This window comes from Scardinius erythrophthalmus, assembly GCF_964197995.2.
Source record: "Scardinius erythrophthalmus genome assembly, chromosome: 21".
Lineage (NCBI taxonomy): Eukaryota > Metazoa > Chordata > Actinopteri > Cypriniformes > Leuciscidae > Scardinius > Scardinius erythrophthalmus.
The window spans coordinates 16,701,871-16,715,214 of record NC_138241.1 but is presented as its reverse complement, the minus strand read 5'-3'; the positions used below and the strand labels follow the sequence as shown (position 1 = coordinate 16,715,214).

The 13,344-nt window shown below is 39.5% G+C and overlaps 1 protein-coding gene across 2 annotated transcripts; it reads right to left on the bottom strand.

Moving 5' to 3' along the window:
* Positions 1 to 221: 221 nt before the first annotated feature.
* On the bottom strand, positions 222 to 12,547 carry tacc3 (transforming, acidic coiled-coil containing protein 3). Of its 2 annotated transcripts, XM_081351679.1 has the most exons (17): positions 12,435 to 12,547; positions 11,745 to 11,861; positions 11,075 to 11,240; positions 8,927 to 9,054; positions 7,157 to 8,698; positions 6,177 to 6,243; positions 5,920 to 6,073; positions 5,766 to 5,827; positions 3,318 to 3,451; positions 3,065 to 3,146; positions 2,791 to 2,940; positions 2,650 to 2,717; positions 1,279 to 1,322; positions 1,040 to 1,200; positions 760 to 866; positions 520 to 640; positions 222 to 382 (listed from the first exon to the last, which is right to left on the bottom strand). In XM_081351679.1, the coding sequence occupies exons 3-17, from the start codon at positions 11,237 to 11,239 to the stop codon at positions 311 to 313; spliced, it is 3,057 nt and encodes a 1,018-aa protein (XP_081207805.1). In that variant the 5' UTR covers position 11,240; positions 11,745 to 11,861; positions 12,435 to 12,547; the 3' UTR covers positions 222 to 310. The 2 variants fall into 2 exon arrangements, with proteins under 2 accessions (XP_081207805.1, XP_081207804.1); XM_081351678.1 differs by lacking the exon at positions 11,745 to 11,861.
* Between the last annotated feature and the right edge of the window lie 797 nt (positions 12,548 to 13,344).

The window sequence follows — 13,344 nt, the reverse complement described above, 5'->3', positions numbered from 1 at the left end:
TAGAACTGGTTAAAAATAGACTATAGGATATAGCACTTAGCTGCTTTTAACCTATCCTGTCTGTTACCCAAGTCTTTAACAGATTTAAGCACTGACACTTTTATATGGCAGTATATTTTAGACAAAGCAGTGGTGTGAGGAAGTAGGATGTGAACTTGAACCTGGGTCCCCATGAGCCAACAGCTCTAACAATTGCAATATTAAGAGTCAAAACAAAGGTTTATACTTTCATTATTATTTATTTAAACATTCTTACAACAAATACAAATAACGAACCAACACAAATAATGAACACAAAGGGCAAAGTGCTTTAAAAACCATGCTTTTGCACTTTAATCAGCAGCTCATCACACAGATCTGAGACATCTTTGACTTCTTTAGCCTGAAAATAGAAAATAGTAAATGTCAACAAAAAAGGCAATACAGATGTTCAACACACCAAGTAATTCAGCCCTACACCCATACAAATCTGCTGTACCACCACTGCAAGAGTGACATCTCTTGTGTGCACTCAATTACCTTTTGTCCCAGATCCTTCTCAAGGGACTGAACTTTCAGTTGTTCTCTCTTGAGCTGCACCTGCAGTGTTGCCACCTCTGCGCCCAGTTTAGTGCGAACCTCGGCTATGGCCTTATTTGCTCTGAAACAGTGGCATTGGTGAGACTTTTTAGCCATATTAATCGATCCAGGTTTACTGTACTATTACGTTCATAAGAAAGGACATATTTCAGACATTACAGACTGTTTAAGAGCACATACTGATCTAGTTTCTCCTCAGCATGGGCCTTCAGAGCTTGATAACGCTTTTCCTCTTTCTGCAGTCTGTCCATGCAGTTCTGAGCGTACTGCTTCAGCGTCTCCTCATTCTATAGGACAGAAGAGAGAGAGAGAGAGAGAGAGAGAGAGAGAGAGAGAGAGAGAGAGAGAGAGAGAGAGAGAGAGAGAGAGAGAGAAAAAAAAGAAGACCGTTATACACTAAAATAACATCTTGATTTGGGATTAAGTTTGCCAGTCTTGTTGCAGAAATCTCAGAGTGTACCTTTTTGAATCCCTCAATAACTTCCTTGCATCTGTCAAGACGTTTGACAACAGAGGAGAAGGATTGCTCCAATTCATTCAATTCTTTAGACAGCTGATCTTTTTCCTGAAGGACTCGCTGCAACTCAATTTTAGCCAAGTCTTCCTTCTGTTTATACTCATCTGTAAACACAGGTGTGTTTTAATATCCAACATACTCCCTAAAAATAATGTGCTTAATCAAAAAAAATCTGGTCACACCTGTGATTTGAGTGATGGTGGCCTCGAATTCTGACACTATGAACCTGAGAAGAGGAGGAAGAGAGTGTGTTATTGGTGTACTGTTCAAATGTCAATTATTCATTATGGATTTCACACTTTTTGAATCAGTAATCCCAACTGAGTGGAAAAGTATTTTTTTAAAAACACTTTGAATCGTTATCTTGCTCTTGAGATATTTGAATTAAGCAAATCATTCCTTGGTGTCTTTTCTTTAAATTGACTTTTTGTAGGGCTGGGTATCATTCAAAAATGTTTGATATCAATAACTTGACTTCGATACCGGTTCCTGAACGATACTTTTTTTCTATACCAATTTTATGAAATCTGTTTTAACAAGATTACATTACATATTACCTAAAAAAAACTATTTTTTCAGTTTGTTGACTTTTTACAGACTCAATGACTCATATAGGCCACTGGGGGGCGGAATATATGCCTTGCGCTCTAACACACGCATAATAGCAATGAGACGTTTTAATTATTTATTAATAAACTAGTGTCTTCTGAGTCAGTGATGGCTGCAAAGATGATGACATAGCTGACTCATCTCCGTAAGTAGTGAACGCGCGCCGCTACAGAGAGAAATGCACCTTTCATTGGGATTACATAATCAGATTATTTGTTTTCTATTCAAATTGGTTTGTTTAAAAGTAGACTTTCAAGATTTCTAATTTGCCTATTTCTCATGTCTGTGAGGCAAGTAGCCTATCCGCTGAGTTTGTTAATTTATGATGTGCTCCAGTTCTTAGTCGAAGACGGCACAACTTTCTGCTCTAAAGTTTATTACATGCACTGTTAAGTGCTTCGTGTTGCCGGTCTTGGCAGCAATTACCTTGTCGCAAATATTGCATCGCGCGCTCTTGGCATCGAGCTTGGTGAAATGTGCTACACTTTTGATCTTTTCCACATCTTTTACATCTATGGTGGTTGGGACACCTACACACTACAGCCTCATGTGTGAGCCATGTCTCTTGGCGTAAATTTGTATTTTTCCTTGATGCCTTGCCACAGCCAATCCTGCTGCATGCTTATTGGCTAACTGACATTGACGAGATTAACCCCTAGGGTATCGAAATTTGGTACCGAACAACAAGATCTTTTGATACTCTATGGTAGAGGCAATTTGGTCGGTGCCTAAAAAGTATCGAACTCGATACACAGCCCTACTTATTTAAGAATTAAATTTAAAAGAACAAGTTCAAAGAACAACTTGTTCAGAATTCAAACATCACAAGAGGGAGATCAATCTGACTAAATATTCATTCAAGATATTTCCATCACTTTTCCAATCCTGAAAGGCAATGATCATGGTAACCCCTATGTGAAAGTGTTTGTCTTAATAGGACTTACAACATGTGTTGATTCTCCAGACACAATTTCTCAATCTGAGTCTGCATCTCTTTTTGCCGTTCTGCCGCCTAAGAAAAGAGAAACAAAGCATTAGAGAGGCCAATGAGACACATGTGCTCATAATCTTGTGTGGGAACTGACCTTTCTGTCTGCTTTCTGTAGTATAGCGTCCATGTCTCTCTGACTGTACTTCAGAACCTCTATGATGGAGTCCTCAGTCTTCACTGGCTGTTTTAAGGTGTGAACCAGTAAGTCCAGAACAGTTGGATCTGGTACCACAGTTTCCACAGCCTGAAGAAGAATGGACATGGTAAAAATTGACTCCAGTGTGCAAAGGAAAATGCTTGTTTCAGTGCCTACTAATGTAGTGAATGTGTTACAAAACCAAGGATTACGGGAGTTTGTGTTGTCTTACTGGTGGAGGCAGATCATCCAGCAGTTTCATACTGTCATAGTGAGACTTCTGCTTCACTTCAGACTTTGCAGCCTCCATCATCCTAACACACAAAATAAGTTTGCATGATCGCTCATGTGTACACTCTGGATTTTGATCACAATGTAGATCAGATCTGTTGCATTAAGGCAAATTGTAATATTTTCAGTAACATTTCAAAAGAGGTTTGAAAATTAGAAAAGTTAATTTGAATGTGTTTGTGGAGAATACTGACCTGATGGCAAGAGAAGGCCGTGGCAGGCTGAATCCAGAGTTGCCGCCGTCCACCACAATTTTCTTTGGACTCTCCTTCAACAGCGGGTCAAACTTCAAATACAGTGACTGTTTCCGCAAAGCTGACTCCTTAAACTATAAAAAGAGTTTCTGTGAAGCACTGAAAATCTGAAATGTTGCTTAATAGAGGGTATGCATAAGTCACTTTCCCACCGGAACTAGGGATGCTCCGATACCAGTTTTTTCAGAACCGATCCAATCCGATCCGATAACAAAAATTCTGAGTATCGACCGATACCAATACCGATCCGATACCAGTGCAGTTTTTTTTTTTTAAATCAAGTAGAATTTCTGTAACTCTGTGTGTTGAACTGATAATCACTATTTTGTGTTAAACACAATCTACTTAATACAGACTAGACAACTTAGATTATGATCATACATTTTTTATTTGTTTTTCTTTATAACTATGACAAACATGCTATTATAAACTAGATTAGTGGATAATTCATCAGTAAAATTTATTCTAGAAAAATCACAAGTTTAGTAATAAATCTGGCAAAACTTTAGACATTGCAATTTGTATTGTTGTAAAATACATTCATGAAAAACAAGATCAAAAAGATTTTAAAAATGTAGGCTAGCTACTATAAAATTAAGAATTATTTTTTTATAGCGCAGCTGAAGCAGCAACATATGAAAGATAGGGCAGAACAAGAAAGGCTATTAATAATCTTTCATTGCGCAAAAGTATTAGAATACGAAAGGCTCCAATACAGTGCGGCACAAAGCGCTTATGCACAACCCGTCGAGTCCACAATAAACACAGTTCAAAGCACTGAGGAAATACATATTGATGCGTAGTGTATTATACAGTATCTATCTTTGCAATAGTTTATTCAGCCTTTTCTTTTAACAGTTTTAAATTTCAGTTACTGTGCGCATGAAGAACAGTCATATTGCTCTACTCCATTGAGATCCAACAGACACCCGGTAGAAAGTAACATGATTAAGGTACAGCAATACAGACCAGCAAGATAAAGTCATTTTATGCAAAACCATAGAACTTTATCTACATATCAAGTACAATAATATTAACATTGAATCATCTTGTTGAGAGTTTCATCGCGTAGACTGACGTAACCGAACGCGCTGTTTGAATGCTGGAGAATGATTGACAGCTGCAGCGGAGGAAAGAGTTTAAGTGAACTTGAATTTAACGACTTAAATATTCATTTCTACCTCATATTAGACTATTAAATGGCTTCTGAACACTTATAATATAGTGCACAAAACTTTATAGTGCTTTATAATACATTTGTGCCTTTTGTGGGGCCTAACAATGACAGAATAGTAATATTACGCACAATATCGGATTTGGATCGGCTTCGTCTGATCGATACCCGATCCGGCCAAAATGGCAGTATCGGAGCCGATACCGATACTGAATATCGGACCGGCGCATCCCTAACCGGAACACACCCTCACCCAGACTGAGTGGCAAAAGAGCCTGCTGCATGACAGTATTTAATAGGGGAAACTGCAAAAAAAAAAAAAAAAAAAGTGATTATCGTTTAAACAAAAGGTTTAAACATTGGATATAGTGTTTCTTACAACTTACCAAAGATTCAGTGATCTATGGATATTGACATGCAGCCACGAAATGCGTTTCCTGACATTTATTTGTGCCTGATTTCGACGCCAGTGAAAAACAAAGCAAATTAGCCTGTGAAAGCTTTATATAAATACAAGATAGGTAGGTCTAAATTCAGATCACTTATATCAGTGTTATATAGTAGTCAACATTTGAAGTGGATCAAATCCTTTCAAAGTTATACATGAATTTAACTACCCATTCTTGTCTTAGGACAACTTAGAACTTTTTTGATCCACTTCAAATGTTGACCACTGTATATAGGCCTATTGTCATATCGTCCAGCGCTAAAACTTGTAAAGTTTTTTGCCAGTGTTTATTTAAAAACATCCAATTATGCAGAATATACGATGGTAAATATTTAATTGATGAGTTGTCAATACAATATATAGCCTAGTGTATGATTTTACCCCTAAATTCAAACTGCAAATCCACCTTTCACTGCCTGGAGTCCAGTTGTTTCTATGAATTGCAGCAATACATTTGCTTCTCTGTAGCGTTCGGCAGACGGTAAAAACATACCTCAGATTTCTAGGCAAAACTAGACGTACAGTCAATCGCAAAGCTCTTTTCCGGGTTAGATGTCTTTGTGTTTTTGGCGGCATTCACACTGAAAACAAATGCTGCCGCTCAGTCTTTTTGCCACTCAGTGGGTGTAACCGCAGTCACCCCGGCCAACAGTGACATCACACGCATACCCTCTATAACCTAATTGCTTCACTATTTGGTGCAGCATTTCCTTTAAAAACTCATTTACTTCTACTTTATTTAAGGCTCATAAATGGAAACACTCACAGTGCTAGATCCAAACTGCTCCAGATAATCCATCTGCCCATCAAAATCTCCTCCAGGCATGACTGAGACAAAGAGCAAACATTTTGCTCCCAATGTTAAAAGCTTGCACCTTATGAGTCAGCGTCATTTAAAACATACAACCATGTTTACTCACACAATGCCCCTGGCACAAATTCATCTTCACTTGGTGTCACCACACCAAGATCACAGGTCTGGTTCTGAAAATCCAATAAAGATTCAGTTGTTGCCATGATCTCTGGCTCCTGTGAAGTGTGGGACACAGCAGATGACTCTATATTTTCTGCCTGCTAGGAGAATAAGTGTAAAATATTATTTTATATGAAATAACAGGATCATAACTTGTGGAAAAAGACTGATTTTTTGGAAATTCTTAAAATGAAAGGCAGTTACCTGCTTGGTGACAGGAAGATGAGTTTCTGCCATGTTTTTATTGCCTTCAGAAACTGCTTGGTGAGATCTGGAGGAGAAAAAAAAAAAAATCTGAGCTCAACAATTATTTACATTTATGCATTTGGTAAATACTTTTATCCAAAGTGCATTTCATTGCATTCAGGCAATACTAGGGGTGGGATTAACTAGGCACCTTACGATTCGATTGTGATTCAGAGGGCTGTGATGCAATGATAAAACGATTATCAATGCATCTTTTTCTTCTATAAAGTTTTTTTTCCTTACGGTTTGGCTACTTGGTATATCTCTGTCGCTATTTCTCTCGCTCTCACTGTCAAAGTTACCATGGCGACGGATAGCGTAACCACCTAATATGGCGGCACCTTCCCGGAATGCAACGCGGAGTGAAACGCATGACGTCAGATTCTCATTCTCTATAGTGCAGTTTCGTTACGTTTGTCATATGTAACAGAAGTTGCTACTCTTATTAATTGGACAACGTAGTGGTCACACCAGTGAGACCTCTTGTCGCCCATTTGCTTGCAGTCTAGAACCCTACTTGCATAAAGTGTGGCTCTTATCCTGGTCCTTTTTCCCCTTCAACTTCATTGAAGCCAAAGTTACACTAGATTTTAATGCAGAGGGTGCCGGTCGGATTTCTCGCTTAACCATCATGCGTCTCTGTTATTTGCACAGCTGCACGCCACAGACGGTCCAGGTGCCTTTTGCGTTCCGTCAACATTACGTTATCATTTAACATTTGAAAATCGATTTTTGACATTAGTGATACGATTCAGAATCGTCCATGTCCGCATCGCGATGCACCTAAGAATCGATTTTATCCCCCACCCCTAGGGAATACATTTAATCACTTCATCTGAGAATCAAACCAATAATACAGGCACGCTTCTGATTCTGAAAATTATCTTTAAAATGACATGCATTGTGTATAGATGCTGTTCTAGCTCTAGTTTCTGTACCGATTCTCAGGCTGATTATCCTGTGTAGGAACCTCAGGCTGCTGAAGAGGAGATCGTGCTTTCATCAAAACCGGGCTGGTCTGGACCCCACGTGGTGGAGAGCTACCCACTGCAGCCTTTGTACCAAAGGGGTTAAAGTTTGGGTCGTCAAAATCGAAGGTGTAAGAACCTTGAACAGAAGGAACATCCACAGGTTTTGTCTCCTCTGGGTTCTTGGGGGACAACTTCTTGGGTTCTGGTTCTTTCTTCTCTGTGACTGTTTTCTTGGTCACAGGTTTTGCACCTGCAGGTCTTTTGACCCCTAGGCGTTTTGGAGGTTTGCGCTTGACTTCAGCTCCATCGTCAAAATTAAACTCTAGTAGCATCTGGTTTTCCTTAGGTGGCATTGAGGCATTGGAGGATGTTGGGACATCTGGGGTCTGGACTAAGAGCTCTGATTCCAGCTTGGCTTCTTGGCTTGGGACATCTGGGCTATGGACTGAGAGCTCAGATTCCTGTTTGGCTTCTTGGCTTGGGGCATCTGGGCTATGGACTGAGAGCTCAGACTCCTGTTTGGCTTCTTGGCTTGGGACATCTGGGCTTTGGACTGAGAGCTCAGACTCCTGTTTGGCTTCTTGGCTTGGGACATCTGGGCTTTGGACTGAGAGCTCAGACTCCTGCTTGGCTTCTTGGCTTGGGACATCTGGGCTTTGGACTGAGAGCTCAGACTCCTGCTTGGCTTCTTGGCTTGGGACATCTGGGCTTTGGACTGAGAGCTCTGATTCCAGCTTGGCTTCTTGGCTTGTCAGGGATGGGACATCTGGGGTCTGGACTAAGAGCTCTGATTCCTGCTTGGCCTCTTGGCTTGTCAGGGATGGGACATCTGGGGTCTGGACTGAGAGCTCGGATTCCTGCTTGGCTTCTTGGATTGGCAGGGGTGGATCAGAAACAGCTGATGCTTTGCCAATCAGAGGAGAGTTTGGGATCTTTGAGCCACCAGTTTGGAATGGGTTGAGCAAATCAAGATTGTCAAAATCCAAGTTGTATGATCCTGCGGGGGGAAGTGGCAAATCCTGGGCCTCAAGCTGATCTTCTGTAGTAGGAATCTGCTGTGACGCTGGGGCTGGGTCAGTCATATCAGTCTCCTCTGTCTCTGTGATGCTGTTTTCAACATTATCTGTCTTGAGGATGACAGTACCCTCTGCTGAAGATATGTTGGCAGAACATTCTGCAAGGGAATTATCCACTGATGAGATAAAAGGAAGAGTCTCATCAAGTGCAATGTTGGTCACCTCTGGAACCTCAGCCTGAGGTGCAGAAACAAGGGCTGGAGTTGTATCCGACTCTACAAGCTCTGATATCCAAGCCTCAGGAAAAGCAGAAGACTTAGGAGGTGAATTCGCCATTTTATTGGACCCCTGGAAAGGGTTGATAGCATCTGGATTGTCGAGATCGAGGGTATAGGCCCCATTGCTCTGAACAGGAATGTCATCATCAGGGTAGGCAACGCAGTTACTCTGCATTTCAATCGGTGTGGTGGAGGTGTTATTCAACAATGAACTCCTGTAAAACAATTTTTTTTTAATTATTATTATTATTTTTTTAAATGTTAGTGGATTGTCATTTCAATTTAAATAGATTATTATGAATGACTGTTACAGCTTATGATTGCATAAAGACACTGAACTAAACTAGATGTTAAAAAATTATGCCTTGTTAAATTACTATTCTTAAATAATATAAAATAAAAATAAAATCCTAAACAAGTTGAGCTGCAAGTAATTTGCTCACTGGTCAGTAGAGGCTGAGTGAGTCTCCAGTGCTTTAGTGTTGCCTTCTTGGATGGCAGGCCTACTGGTGCGGCTTGGGGACATGATTTTCTTTGTGACTGGGTCTCGCCGTGGAGTTTGAAAACAAACCTATGCAAAAACAACAAAGAATTACGCATGTAAATTTAAACTACAGTACATGTCCGACAATGCACGATCAACTAATGCTTAACTTCTTAAGTACAAAAGAGTTTAGCACTATTACAAAAGTCATATTGAATGGCCCCTCGCCCTTTTCAAATAGCCAATAGCATTTAGTTTACATCACAGACTGCCATGCATACTTGACAGCACCATGGAAGCGAATCCAAGCACTGATGATAGGTTGGATTCAACAGTACAGGTGTGAATAAATTCTAGCCATTTCATTCTTAACCAACGTACAGTTGGAAAATGGAATAAAAACCGAATACACATCTCCAACCCATATTGCTCTGTGACTTTTCAACGCCGGTCGCTTTGGCCAGGTGGTATTTATAGCAAAGGGGGCGGGACGCTTTAGATTCTAGAGAGCATTTGATTGGACAGAAGATGTGATGTCCACGGTGATGTGATAAAAATCCGTGATCCATTTTAGCGAAAGTGGGAGACTAAGTTTTGAAAGCTTATATCTCCTAAATGCAAATTTTGTCATTGTTTTGGAACACATCAGCTTATTCATAACCGTAATTTTTGGGTTAGTTCACCCAAAAATGAAAATTCTGTCAGTTATTACTCACCATCATGTTGTTCCAACCCCGTAAGACTTTCGTTCATCTTCGGTAGAAAATAGTCCAAGTGACTACAGTGGCTCAACCTTGAAGGATTAGTTCACTTTTAAAAAAAACTTTTGCTGATAATTTACTCACCCCCATGTCATCCAAGATGTCCATGTCTTTCTTTCTTCAGTCGAAAAGAAATTAACGTTTTTGATTAAAACATTCCAGGATTTTTCTCCATATAATGGACTACAATGGGACCCAAACGGTTCAAGGTCCAAATGACAGTTTCAGTGCAGCTTCAAAGGGCTTTAAACGATACCAGACGATGAATAAGGGTCTTATCTAGCGAAACGATCGGTCATTTGCTCAACTCGCCTTGCTCTGTTCTGTGATGCGCGTTCGTGACGTCACATAATTTTTATAACATCACCGTGGACATCACATCTTCTGTCCAATCAAATGCTCTCTAGAATCTAAAGCTTCCCGCCCCCTCTGCTATAAATACCACCTGGCCAAAGCGACCACGACGCATGCACGAGAACGGAGAAGATGATGCTCACGATCATTTGATGGGAAAGGGTGAAAGGTAAGCCATTCATTTTGCAGCATTGGTAAGACACTTTTACGTTTTCTCATTGGTTTCTCCCGATTCGGACATCCAGGAAATGCACACTTTAGAACCATTTTAAACACTACATCGAGACCCATCTGCGTCATCTTCTCAGATCTCGCTCATGTGTCGTAGCGCTCTCGTGAATTCACGTCAAAGGCCCACACAGAAGAAAATGAATAGTAGAATAAAGTCATTATTTTAGTTTGTTTTTGCGCACAAAAAGTATTCTCGTCGCTTGATAAACTTAAGGTTGAGCCACTGTAGTCACTTGGACTATTTTAACGATGTCTTTACTAACCTTTCTGGGCTGACAGATGAAATTACCTTGCAGCCTATGAAGCAATGAGCCAGCACTCAGATTTCGTCAAAAAATATCTTCATTTGTGTTCCGAAGATGAACGAAAGTCTTACGGGGTTGGAACAACATGAGGGTGAGTAATTACTGACAGAATTTTCCTTTTTGGGTGAACTAACCATTTACGGCTAACATATTCAAACTAAAATAAAATAAAAACCTTAAATTTTGATTTCAGGGGGCCTTTAAGCAGCACAACTGTTTTCAACATTGATAGTAATACAAAATGTTTCTTGAGCAGCAAATCAGCATATTGAAGGATTTCTGAATGATCATTCGACATTGAAGACAGGAGTAATGAGGACTGCTGAAAGTCCAACTTTGCCATTATAGGAATAAATTATATTTTAATATAATATTCAAATAGAAAACATTACAATTGAGAATTTATTGCACAAAACAAAAGGTAGAAACACAAATGGAAACATTTGGAAAACCCACCTTTGCCCCTCTATGCGCAGTCCTGCTGATGTTGTCAGCCTGCGACTGCCGCAGGATCGAGGGCCTGCCAGTCGGCTGCTCCAATGCGAAAATGTCACAAGCGTCTTCCGAACTGCCGTTCATCCATACAGCTCCCTGATTCTCCTTTAGCGCCTCAGAACTCATACTGCAAGATAAGAGACACACAGAATATGACAACATGGGTTATGGAAAGCCACGCCCAGCGGGTACCATTCACAGCTGGTTTTACTGATAAGACCCGGAGGCGGGCATCTGACCTTCTCACCCAACACCCAGAGACACTGATACTCATGAGACACCTCAAATCTGTTGGATTTCTTTCGAGCATCAGACAGAGATCAGACTAAACCACTGTGACTAACAACCCAAGCATGTAATATTAACCGGTGCAATTCAGCCATGTGCTGAGGGAACAAAGTGTTTCTTTATCTGTGAAGGAATCATGCCTTAGAGAGATGGTCAAAGGATATAGCAGAAGAAAACCAGCAGTTAACTAAGCTTTTTTTTTTTTTGATGGCAGCAACACAGCCTTGTGATTTGGCTTATAGTGACATAATGGTCTACAAGACACTATGGCAATCCCTTGATGGCATGATTTTTATGACAAGGAGGAACAAGAGACTGGTAAAATTTTTCAAAGAATCATTACCAATTTTGGCCTCATCTGTCCTTCCCTGGATTCTGCTCAACTATGTAGGACTGACAATAAAATTGTCATCTTTGTAATGACAGGCACTTCTGACAGCTTCTCTCTCCTACAGCCTACCTGGACAGGTTATAAACAGCCCACCATCATAAATAAAATTATCAGGTTTTAACCTGGACACAGTTAAATCCAAGATCAAGTAATCGAAATGAAAGCAATAACGTAACGTTAACGTTAAAGAAGCCAAACAAGAACAACCAGGAAGATTTGAACTAAGACTAAAAGTTAACAGCCACGCGCCCACATGGATGACACAGGGTTCGTTAAAAATAACACTAAAGAACCATACATTTCAATAAAAAAGCAAAATACGTATTTTTATTGGAAATGCAGTCTCTAAATCTCAAACAAAGCTCAAACTATGTATATTTGTTTTCCAAACCAATACTACATTGTCTTGCTTTTGTTATCCAAATATAATTGCACACATTTCGTGAATACAATAAGTGTGAATATCTCTGCATAAGTCAATTAGTGCTAGATCGATAACAATTAACATTACCAGCGTCCTAGTAACGTTAGCACTGGAAAAAACGTAACAGTTAATTAGCAACGTCTTTTACTGTTCGATGTCGCGCAATATTTCATTATAGGTATCCTATAACTGTGTACACGGTTTCCTAAAATACGTACCTTATTCAAACTGCTCAAATTTAACACAAAAAACGTTTTCTTCTCAGTGAAAGACAGCGCGACACACACATACAGAGATGCTGTGCGTCTATAAACTTTCCGCTGTTTGAAACGGTTCAAATTTAAACGACGCAGTCTTAGCCAATCAAAAGCAAGATTCGGCGTTTGCCAGGCGGGGCGATCACATGAAATGACCAATAACATTGCGCGTGAAACTGCCGTCCTAGTGGATGTTCTTTTGATCGACATCCAAATCATCCAATGGGTGGAAAAAACATTGACGCAGACAGATAGGTAGATAAATACGACCTCGTTTACCCTTTTACCACTGGACTAGAAAAAAACGTCAGTTACATTTTAAATATTAAATATAAGTGTTTGTGTTGTTTTTGTCCTACTGTTTCGTTATAATTAAAAGGACACATTGACGAGAGGGATAAACTTTATTTTATTTTTATTCTGGATGTTAATGTCACAATTTACTTTCACTATCCTTTTTTTTTCTTTTTTTTTTTTAACTATGAAACAGGTTTGCAACTGGGTGATTTGTTACCAATACCTTTAATGAAAAGCACTTAAAATAGATTATTATAGCTTATTGTTGTGTATTTAAATAAAAATAAATACGCGTGATCTGTAGCCATTAAAACTATAAAATAGCTCATAATAGCACAAACAACAGAAATTATAAAGAGATCTGTGACTACACAGGTAAGAAAAAAGTTTATTTGCTAAAGAGCTATGCAGAATTGAAATGTTTTACCTTTACTGCATTAATAGGCGTATATAATCGTGCATATAATAACCCTTTGTCTTTTATTCACAAACAAGACCATTAGTTATGTGTCCTTCGACCGCCAGAGGGCAGCATCGGATCATTAATTATTTCGTACTTTATGAAGCAAGCGTT

What these genes read in the sequence shown, in the direction of transcription:
- tacc3 (XM_081351679.1), bottom strand. Translation starts at nt 11,239, where the DNA reads ATGAGTTCTGAGGCGCTAAAGGAGAATCAGGGAGCTGTATGGATGAAC. An exon ending in CTGCGCATAGAGGGGCAAAG is followed by an intron (nt 9,055 to 11,074) that starts GTGGGTTTTCCA and finishes GTTTTTGCATAG; the next exon opens with GTTTGTTTTCAAACTCCACG. An exon ending in AGCAGTTTGGATCTAGCACT is followed by an intron (nt 3,452 to 5,765) that starts GTGAGTGTTTCC and finishes CTCTTTTTATAG; the next exon opens with TTTAAGGAGTCAGCTTTGCG.